Source organism: Haliotis asinina, chromosome 1 (assembly GCF_037392515.1).
Source record: "Haliotis asinina isolate JCU_RB_2024 chromosome 1, JCU_Hal_asi_v2, whole genome shotgun sequence".
NCBI classification, from domain to species: Eukaryota; Metazoa; Mollusca; class Gastropoda; order Lepetellida; family Haliotidae; genus Haliotis; species Haliotis asinina.
Window position 1 is genome coordinate 95,812,853 of NC_090280.1, and position 11,236 is coordinate 95,824,088.

An 11,236-nucleotide genomic window follows, 5' to 3' on the forward strand; every position below is an offset into this window, starting at 1 on the left:
TTGGTAAGGGTGAAAGCTGATACGTTTGATAGAAGAAATAACATGTATAGGCTCAAGGTGGCAGTTAGTGCCCTGACACTGCTTCGAGTCAGACAGATGGTTCCGAAGACACTGCTTCGAGTCAGACAGTGCCACAGACACTGCTTCGAGTCAGACAGATGATGCCCAAGACACTGCTTCGAGTCAGACAGACGGGGTCCAAGACACTGCTTCAGGTCATTCTTAGTTTGCTGCAGGCACTGCTTCGAGTCAGACATTGCCCAAGACATTGTGATTTAAAGTTGTTCTGAGTGAGTGAGCATATGGGAATGTCTCACTTAGAAACAGCTTTAGAAAGACATATAGGTAAAAGCCTCAAGAGAGATGGGATGTACAACAGAACCCACACCATCCTCTATCAAAGTTAGATTTCACCACATACAATGCATGTAAGGCCCCGTCAAGGCCTGTGGATCGAAAACAAGATGATTTCCCCACAAGATGAGTTACACATTGACAGTACCTATGTTGGGCTAGATTCGATCAGCTGCAGCATACCACAGGTCTGAAAACTTATTGCAATGTCTACATATCATTTCCTTTGACAGAAAGCAGGCATTTTCTACAAAATCATCATACTCACTTGTCAGCCACATGACAGGGACGATAATGTGTGGGACACACAGCAAATGGAATCTGTACTGGACATAGATGATTATGTACAGACATGGAGAATATGGATTCTCTAAGGACAGTGTACATGACACAGAGCAAATGGACTCTGTACAGGACAGTTTTGGTTCTGCACAGACATGGAACAAGTAGAATTTGCACAGGACAGGGCTGATTTTGTGCAGGACATGTAGAATATGGAATCTGTACAGAACTGTTTTAATAATGAGTAAGACACTGAGTAAGTAACAGTTGACTCTGTTCTGTACAGTCAAATCAGCCCAGAACATTGTGCAATACACAAGGACATGACATAGGACTGTAATATATATCTTTTATTTATTAAGTGCTGAAATAAATAGAAACAATAATATAACAAATAAACTTGAGCATTACTTGACCACGGTCAACATCAAAGCACTGTTCCTTGGGAAATAGAGAATAAAGACCAGGGCCCTGTTTCTCAAAACCATCACAGAGCTAAGACTGCTATAAGTCTGTGTAAAAATATGGGAGTTACAATTATCTTGGCATTATGATTGCTTTGCCAAGCAGGGCTCAGGACTGGCTTATCAGTGGAGATTGGCTTCAATGAACAACTTAGACAATGCAGACAAGGCAACAATTAACATAAAAAAAATACATCTTTATGGATGATGTCCTGTTTATAACATTGAGAGACATTTGAGTGTAGTTTCTTACACCATATTCAAGCATCCAGGTCATGAGATCTATAGATACATATTGGTGGTGACAAGCAGCAGATTAACAAATTAACAATATAAGTAATGACAAGTATCACACAACTCACTGGAGTAAAAACAAATTAGTGCCAGTCATGAAAGAAAAATAAATCATAAACAAGCATACTGTTCGTTAACTGAATAGTAGATTGATAGTCTGTCACATTCTAAATCTGCCAGGCTGATGGTCATACAAGTCTTGTTCTCCCTGTTGATAAAAGATTTGTGGAGGTGGATTTCTTTGGATTCCAAGAGACTTCCATTTGTGAAATCACTTTGTCAAACAATTTGAAGGCAAGGAAACATTTGTTTGTAATCTGACAGAGCTGATTTACTGTCTGCTTGGTACATAAGTAGACTGCTGATTTGATGAGACACCTTGCCATGCTGCTTTGTGTTGGAAAGAAGCCAAAAGTGGTACAGCTGAAGACTTTGCTCACAGGAATGATAAGATAGTTAGTGCAAGCATTATGCAGAACAGAAGCCGTCTCTCATAAACACTGGTTAACAATTTGCCTGATGAAGATTCAGCTTCAGTATGGCACATACTATACAAAGACTCTTCAGCAATGAGATACACTATTCTGAGAAAATATAACACACACAAATGTCTCATATTTGGCAAATTATGGGATTTACATACAAGCAGATACTGGAAGCTCTAAACATGTTACACCTCTCAAAAAGTTAAGATCTTTCCACTCTTCTACATAAGTACAGCTGTCATGTAATGCCAGGACAGTTATGTTCAGTAGGACTGAGTGAATTAGGTGATCCTGAACATTTTGAGTAGTATACAGCTTCCAGATCCTGAACTGACAGCATCGAGTCAACAGCTTTACACATCCATTACAACATAACATGAGTACAATCATGGACAAAACGGTTCTGGAATGTTGGAGGGCTTCAAGACACTGTGCGACTATTAATAATCAAATATGTCCCTTACATTGCCTTCATACACTGATGCATTGATACCTTTTTTAAAACAATACAACTACCGATATATTAAAAACTGTTTTGATATTCAGTTTTGAAAGTATCATTTTAGGTCTACATTTACATTTTGCAATAGCATTTTTCTTGATCATATTAGAGTTATAAATGATTATTTTTCAAGCATAAAGTGGGAAATTAGAACTTTTTATTACTGAGAACCCAACTGTTGATCTTTACATGGACAATTATAAACTATTTAAAATGAAACCAAATTTAATAGTGATGTGCCTAATGTCACTATTGTGCGTTTATGATGTACGGTATTTGTATTATATTCAGAAAATGATCTGTGTATCAAGTAAAGATAGAGATATCCCTTGAAAAATCAGAGTAGTACCTATACAGGTGATGGATTGCAAGCACGTGCATGCACGCACGCACTCTGAAATCATGATGAACACTTTCTAGAATGATATGCTTGTTGTCTGGGACAGACAATCCAGTGACTGATATCATGATTTGTCATCCACGCAACTAAGATATGATGATGTGTTTCAGCCTAGTCAATGAGTCTGACCACATGATTCTGTTTAACACTACTTACAAGAAGTATGGTTTGCTGAAGTCCAGTTCTATCTTGGATCACCAATGGTAAATAGTTTTTGTGAACAAGTATATTGTATAAAACATAACATGCCACTGACTTACCTCACGCATATTAAAACACATTTCACTGTAAACCAGATTTTGCTAAATATTCATCAAAATATACAAGGCAGTCTAAGCAGAAATTATTATTAGGTTTAGATACATGTTTTAGTATCTTAAAGAAACCATCAAAAATAACATATAAAAAAATACTTCTAAAGCAGTTTTGTACACTTAACTCCAAAGGCAACAGAAATTAATTTCAAATACGCAATGAGAACTGGACAGAAATAATAAAAAGTGTATTGCTTCAACCACACTGATAAAGGAAACAAAACCATCCAAAGACGTAAAAAATGAGGCAAAATATTATTACTATTTGCAACCAACTATCAGCAGTAAATCAACACAAACCACAGACTGATTCATGGCAAAACAAAAATCAAAACAAAAATCATATATTACATCAATATCTTTGTCAGTTTCATTTACCAAGGTGGCCTTAAAGATTCACTTACTCTCATTTGCAGCCTTCATGAGGCCAAGTGGTAATCTCAGAAAATACTGCTTTCCCAATTACTGACTTTATAAACAATTCATGTTTTGTTACTTACAAATGAATGTGTAGCAATAAACTGTATTGTTTACATGAGAAATGATCTTTCTTGACTGCTGATAGGTTGACCTTAAATCAACAGCTATTTTGCAGGTAAAAAAGTATTACTGAACAGCAATTCATCACAATATCTACGAGGAAATACTGCCTTTGTTATCAGTGTTCTGTTGACTTTTCAGCATGACATTTCAATAGATTCTTGTAATGTTCCACTCACAAAACTTAACAATTTGTTATCCATAAATGTGACTTATTGTATTTACAATTCCATGATACATGTACAATACTTTCAGTTCATATTTTAGACTGAGATTGTCATCAACATGATAATACTTTTGCTTGATATGCACATATACGTTAAAACAAAATGGACAAATATAATACAATATTAAGAACAGAGAAGTCCATTTCCAGAATGAAGAATAGAAGAATAGTAAGGGGGTTCTTAAAATACCGGGTTCAAGTTCCAGACAGGAAAGTTTAACCAATCTGATGCTGATCTGGCATAAATAATCATAACATCAGTTAATGAGCATAGATTCATTGTAATTTACAGTGCAATACACCTAGAGTTAAACTGAAAGGTACTGCAGCAGAGAGAACAGAAACAGGGAATAACCTTTGATAATATCAGTAATTCCAAAACACTTAACGTTATCAAAGTGGCAAGGGTTTGTGAATCTTGATACCGTCAGAAAGGGCACAATTGCTGTGTTTCATGGTAAATTTGACGTCTCGTTATGTTTCAGTGGATATGCTCTCCCAGCTCCCGACTGCATCCAGAACAATGACCATATTCCTTCTAAAAAGTAGACACAAGTTCAACTTGTTGATTTTAGTTAAAACCTGCATAATCCTTAATGCATTATTATACGTAAGCAGTATAAACCCCTCCTGACCTGCAAGTTTCTGCAAATACCTGTAAAGTACACATGACACATGGACTGTTGTGTGAATACATGTATGAGATCTTATACACAAGCCTTTACAATGAATACTTGCAAACTGGTCTAGAGGGGCACAGGAAGCAATATGCCAAATACAGAATATGTTTATATAACTGATCAGTTATTCCTTACAAGATGAGATGGATGAATAAAAGATGTGATGTTTCATCATTAAGGGTAGAGTTATCTCCCCTGAAGGTCACACTGATGTATACATCATCTAGATTCCGTATACATCACAGTGCAGTCATCAGCTCCTTTTCCTTTGAAGGTAGATCTTATAAAACACTCTAACTGCACCCCGGATCATTAAGTACAGCCAGTAGAACTGCAGAAGAAGAAGTCCAAGGCAGCTGACATTGCATTTGATGGGGATGGTGTAGGGGACGTGGCTGATGGGGATGTTCATGTAACAAGCGTACGACCAGTACAGGTAGGGAAATATCAACACACGGCTGATGAAGAACATTGCGATCATCAGCAGCCCCACCACAATGTACAAAACTGTATTCTGCATCTTTAGCTGAAAGAAAACCATTCTCAAGTAAGGAAACAACAAATATTAACAACTTTTCCATATAGATTATTTCACTGTTATCAAACCTGAAGTGCTCTACATTTAACTTCCCCTAATTGATAAGAATGTTATAATTTGCATCTAAATTATCACCTCCCAAACTGCTACAATGCTATTCACACAATTAGATTACAAATAATTCAAGAACATTAGTTGTTCACTGTTCATGAGGTGGTGTTTGTGTTACATAGAGGGTACATCAACCTACTGGGCCCTGAGGGACCAATAAACAATGTATTTATCGTACAGAAAACCTTATTGTTAGTTCTGAACTACTAGTATTTGAAGCACTGGCATTGGATCATAATAAGGAATCACAGAGTTAAGCAACAGCCAAAACACTACTAACACAAAGTACTAAATGAATTCCCACAGTTCGGTTTTTCCAGCAGGTAACACAGAAAATGTTACTCACTTGGAAGAGAGGTACAATGACAGGCTCAGCCAGTCAGAAAGCGACATTTACGTGTGAGGTAAGGTAAATGAACATATTTACACCTGTGGATATACTGAGCTCCATGGCAACTGGTTCTGTCATTGGTCACTGATGTATTGCTTGTGGCCAAAACACAAAATATGATACACTAACCCATTCATCAAACCATGTTTTAGCCATGTTTACTATTATTGGTTTGATTTAACATTTCTGATATCCTTCACTAACCTGATCTTACCGATTAGGTAAAATGACTGAACCAAGCAAACATCAGATATCAGTACTACAAGTAAAACAAACTCAGTCACACATAACAATGACCCTTATCAGCTATGCTCTTTGTAATATTGAGCCCTTCATGCAAAAAATCACTCTTGTTAGGATCTTATTAAGACTCACTATCTTGATCTAAGTGAAACAAGAGTGAGTGGTAACACCCTTTCATGCACTATAAACAAGAAAATATGGTTATACAAACCTGCACTAGGGCAAATCTGGCAGCAATGAATGGTACCGCCATTTCAAAGAGGTAAAACACTCCAACAAAGAAATCACCCTTTCCCTCTCGAAAAAACTGCAAAAAAGGACAGGTACTTGAATGACATGGTGACAGAATTAGTTTACATCTGAAAAACAATCCATAATCTTACAAAGCCAGCATGAAAAATGACAACAGTTAACAATCACTTACTAATCTGCTTAGGATTTCAGAGCTATTGACATTTGCTTTTTTGTCAACATTTAGTTACAGATTATCAATCTCTATTGATAACTACAACTCGCCATCATCAGAGTTTAGACTCTGATACAGCTCTACACAATGGAAGATGAGGACAGTAAATGAACTTGGAGAGTAAACATGGGAAATGATTTGAATGCTGTTTGTTTTGACATTTTTAAATCTTGAAAATCCATACTCTGTTGCCATCAAACACTGTGATCATGATATTTCTTGTGGGCCTGAGTGAATGAGACAGCACTAGACCACACACCAGCACTAAGGGGAAGAACACCAGGGGCAGTGCAACATGGTGGACCATCATCATCGCGTTGGATTGCAGGAAGTGTTGAACTCGCTGACCTCTCGTCATCGTCTGCACATCAGGGTAGAGGTACCAGTGAGTTCTGTACATGGCCCAGGTGTCGTAGTAGAAGTATGGCACCACAAACTTTGCATAATTGTTGGTGAGCCAGTTCCTGCATAACAAAGTAATCTTTTGGAGACAAGTAGAGTGGCCACTAAAGAAACCTGTGCGTTTGTTAAATGTTGCATCCTTCAATATTCCTGCTGTATGGCAAAGGCATCAATATTCCCCGCAACAGCAAAATACTCTTCATGAATATGTCAACTAATTCTGATTATAGTATGTCAATGTTTTGGATGGCAGAGTGGAAGTTTCACAGTTCTGCTCCGGAAAAGAACACTACCACCAAATTTAGTCAAGGTCAAACTTGTTGTTATGGAAACCATAAAAATAAAATTCACACAATGGTGTAACCTGAGAAAGGCACATCCAGGGATCATGGTGAACATGGCAAACGTGTACCAAGTTTGATGAAGCTAAGATTTGGGAGATTGCTCTGGACAAGACACCATCCTCAAGGTCATAGCCTAAGTCATGTTTCCATGGAAACTACACAAACTAACATTCATATCTCTGTCTAATCCCCAAAAGGTACATCTATGGATCATGTTCGACATGTGTACCAAGTTTAATGAAGCTAGCATGTAATTTGGAAGATCTGCTCCTGACAAGGTGACATCCTCGTTGTCACAGGCTAAGTCACGTTTCCAAGGAAAACGCAAAAATTTTTAATCATATGTGGGTCTAACCCCCAAAACGCACATCTAGGGATCATGTTTGACATGTCTACCAAGATTGGTTAAGTTATCATGAATAGTTGATATGCTTTGAACAAAGTATTGTGGAAGCATGGACAGGCGTATGGACGAACGAAACGTGTTTCTATATCCCCTGCAACTTTGTCGTTGTGGGGAATAATAATCAAGACCAGACCAGACAATCCAGTGATCAACATCATGACCTTCGATCTATACAACTGGAATATGAAGAAATTTGTCAACCAAGTCGGCAAATCTGACTTCCAACGCCATTAGTAACTCTTATGTAATGGAGTAAATGTGTATCTAGACTTTTATATTGTTTGAGAATAGTATGAATGTACAGACCAAAATGATCGGTGCATATTTTGTGAGTGCATTATCCAATTTCTTGCATCGTATAGTGTTGTATGAAGACTGTGTGTGTAGAGGTAATACAAAAAAGGTTTGTAAACAGTCTAATTTCGTAACATATGCATGCATACTTACATTTTGTTTCTCATATTATAAGAAACATTTGTAAACAGTATATCTGTTGCAGTCATCTTAGAATCATCTTTCAATCATCTGTTCGCACATTATCAAATCTATAATGCTATAGGATGTATTCAGAATGTGAGAGTGAAACTGGAACAAATGAAGGAATTAATGAAAGAAAAGACTGACTTTATTCCAACATACAATCAGTTCAGAGTGAACAAGGACTGATACTATCAAATTTAGTGTTTTTTATTGATGTACAAGTTTAAAAAACTATTTCATCCCTCAAAAGTACAACAGCTGCAATGTTTGCTGTGGAATAATGGCGCCTCAGATATATCAACTCCTTTGATGGAACTCATCACTCATCATGAAATGGAAGATTTGGAATTGATTTCAAATTGTTTCCATATAGTTTAATGCTGCTGCTATATTCTGGTTATGTGTTGGTCATGTGTAATGTAAGAATCATAACTGGACCACACATCTAAGATATGATGTGTTTAAATAAGTCAGTGTGCTTGACTACCCAACCTTGCTTATCTCGTCTTGCCAGCAACAAAGGTTGATGAAAACGAGATCAGTTCAAACTCTGAGTCACATCACCAAAGTGACGCTGGCGACAGCAATACTTACTGATCATACATGATATCAGGGCAGGACGTGATGATGAGCACTCCCACCACACATGATATCAGTGCTTGAATACTCGAGACACATCTGAAACAAAGAAATTATTGATATTTTTTGATAATATTAGTTTAAATTTTTTTTACATAAAATGGTCCATTCAAAACTTGTTTAATTCCACCTTTCTCAATATCTAAGAAAACTGATGGCAGTACAGTAATGTGTCATGGCAGCTCACGTATGTGCCATGGGAGCACAGCAGTGTGTCATGGCACAGGGCTCTAGATAAGTTTCCAACATGAGGAGTATGTATGCCCTATTGTTTCAATACAAGAGTACTGGGAAAAGTTAGAGTACTGAATGGAATTTAAAGGCATGTAAGTAAACTCATGTTTCATTTCATATATGCACCACAACATTGCTACTCTTGTGTAAACAGGTCAATAAAAAATAAAGCAATACTTTTTCAGATAATTATGTCTGTAAACGATTCTAAGACTGTACACCATTGCTGTGGTGCGTATCTGCTACGTTTTCTGATTTTTCTTCCTAACATTATCGTGCATATTTTTTATCCACATATATGCTGACACAGTCCTTATCTGGAGCCCTGATAGCAGTCCAGTAATATGTCATGGCAGCACAATAGTTGTCATGTCAGCCCAGTAATGTACCATAGCAGCACAGCATAGTGTCATGGCATCACAGTAATGTGTCATAGACAGGTCACAAGTAGAGATCTGTAATGTGGTTGTCTAATATGCTTTAAATCTGGCTTGTTCATACATTTGCATGAAGACACTAAAATTGATGAAAAATTATGAATTCTATTTACCTGAATAATTGTTAAGCTGTTGGTGACTAGAAGTGGTTCGATTAATTGAAATAATCCAAGATTGGTCATAAGGACAAAATGACCAAGTAATTGATCATGTTTCTTTATGATCAAACACAAACAACACTTGTTTGGAATAAGAGTATTATTCAAAAGGTTGGTTTTGTCTATTACATTTCCTTAGGACTACAAGCTTGTTCCAAGTCATGAGTGAATTTATCTTAAAGGCTCCAGAGAATTCATGTTCCTTACAGTGCAAGTCATCCTTCAAAGATGCAAAACTTGCAAATGCAGTTTGTGCATTCTGCAGAAAAACAAAAGAACGTTTTCTTTTATTTTTTTGTGTGCATTTATAGCATAACCAAATTTGATGTATGATGCTAACCAATTACTTTCTCTAACTGATCATTTGTAGTGAACCAATCATAAAATTATGAGATTTAAACCAATTCCCAACACTTGTTTGCACTGCATGTAAAGGTCAGGTAATCAGACCAGACAGCAGGAAACACAGTTTTCCTACCAGCTGTCTACACATATATTTCTATAGTAACTGATTGTTGGCAAAACAAATTTCTGAAAGGTTTTTGTTTAGTTGTCGAATATTCAGACAAATGTTACGAATGAATCAGTTTCTCAACCATGTCAATACACTCATGCTGATTCTGGTTAGAACCAGGACCCAGCAGCCCACAAATGCCACACTAAGTAAATAACAGACCACATAAACTTGAATAATTATTTATCAACAGAGACCATAAAACCACCTGCTTTATAAAACATGAATTCGTTGTGGCCTTAAAAGCACAAAATGCTTCTTGAACATTTCTTCAAAAAGTAAAAAATAAATAAAAACATTGCAAATGCTAGTCCATCATATATATAAGTTATAACTCGACGACTTCGCACTATACCAAGTTGTTTATTGATATGAACTATGCAAATGCCTTCTTCAAAATACGTTGTTTGTATCGAAACGGAGATGTAAAAATATATGTACCATACTTCTTCATTCTCAATGTTTCTGAAGGCAAAACACGGCAATGCATACCGCCCCTGTGATAATAATTTTGACTGATGACGGTGATTATGATTATAACAATGATGATTATGATAGAAGTTGACCAAGGTAAATTGATATCTGCCAGTAGGTGTCACTAAATACGTCCGCAACGCAAATAAGGCTATGAAAGAGCGTACAACAATAAGTTGGAGTATGAAGTGCATGAGTTCAGTATCTAACTCTAAGATCACGACGATCTCACGGCCTAGGATACCGAGAGCAGTGTGATCACTGATGACAGAACATAACAACATACCGTAAGCTCAGTTCGAAAATGTCACACACAGACAATCTCTGTTTCCAAATACGTTGTAAGCCTTTCCTGAGCACGTAATATAATGAAGGATAAAACAAGGAACCGGCAACTAGTAGGCACACATCCGTGGCCACAGTCGCCATTTGACAACAGTATGGTAACCTTCACCTTCTACGACCAATCAATATCGCGCTTACAAATCTTCTGCATTTTCAAAATATAGATTCAAGCACCTGTTGGATAAATCCGGAAATTGATTGTTTTCTGTTTAGCGACGATAGTCCTCAAACCGAATTGCCAAACGCATGATAAAATTGAAATCTTATGAAGGTAAATAAATAAATAAATTATGTTGACTTCACTCCTTATAATGCGCAAAGCAATCACGTCAGTGCGTATAATGCTACGAGTCAGTCCACTTCTATATACAGTATGGTTCAAAATTATTGAGAATAGCTAAAGCATTTCATATTATTAAACGAGAACAAATCAGATAAAATTGAATGTATTGTGAAAGTGAACTGACCTTTTCATGTTGTGTAGGTAACAATTTAATATTTTATCAAGTCTCC

General features: G+C 36.7%; 1 protein-coding gene across 1 annotated transcript; it reads right to left on the reverse strand.

Annotated features, from left to right (window-relative positions):
• Window positions 1-971: 971 nt before the first annotated feature.
• LOC137284683 (ceramide synthase-like) lies at window positions 972-10,812 on the reverse strand. The gene is made up of 5 exons (XM_067816599.1): window positions 10,665-10,812; window positions 8,517-8,600; window positions 6,550-6,754; window positions 6,036-6,131; window positions 972-5,067 (listed from the first exon to the last, which is right to left on the reverse strand). The coding sequence occupies exons 1-5, from the start codon at window positions 10,805-10,807 to the stop codon at window positions 4,795-4,797; spliced, it is 801 nt and encodes a 266-aa protein (XP_067672700.1). The 5' UTR covers window positions 10,808-10,812; the 3' UTR covers window positions 972-4,794.
• Window positions 10,813-11,236: the final 424 nt, after the last annotated feature.

Bases quoted from the DNA above. Each gene is read 5' to 3' on its own strand.
- LOC137284683 (XM_067816599.1), bottom strand. From the start codon at position 10,807: ATGGCGACTGTGGCCACGGATGTGTGCCTACTAGTTGCCGGTTCCTTG. The intron at 6,755-8,516 runs GTAAGTATTGCT...TTTGTTATGCAG, and splicing joins CCTGATATCATGTATGATCA to GAACTGGCTCACCAACAATT. The intron at 5,068-6,035 runs GTTTGTATAACC...GTTTTCTTTCAG, and splicing joins CCAGATTTGCCCTAGTGCAG to CTAAAGATGCAGAATACAGT.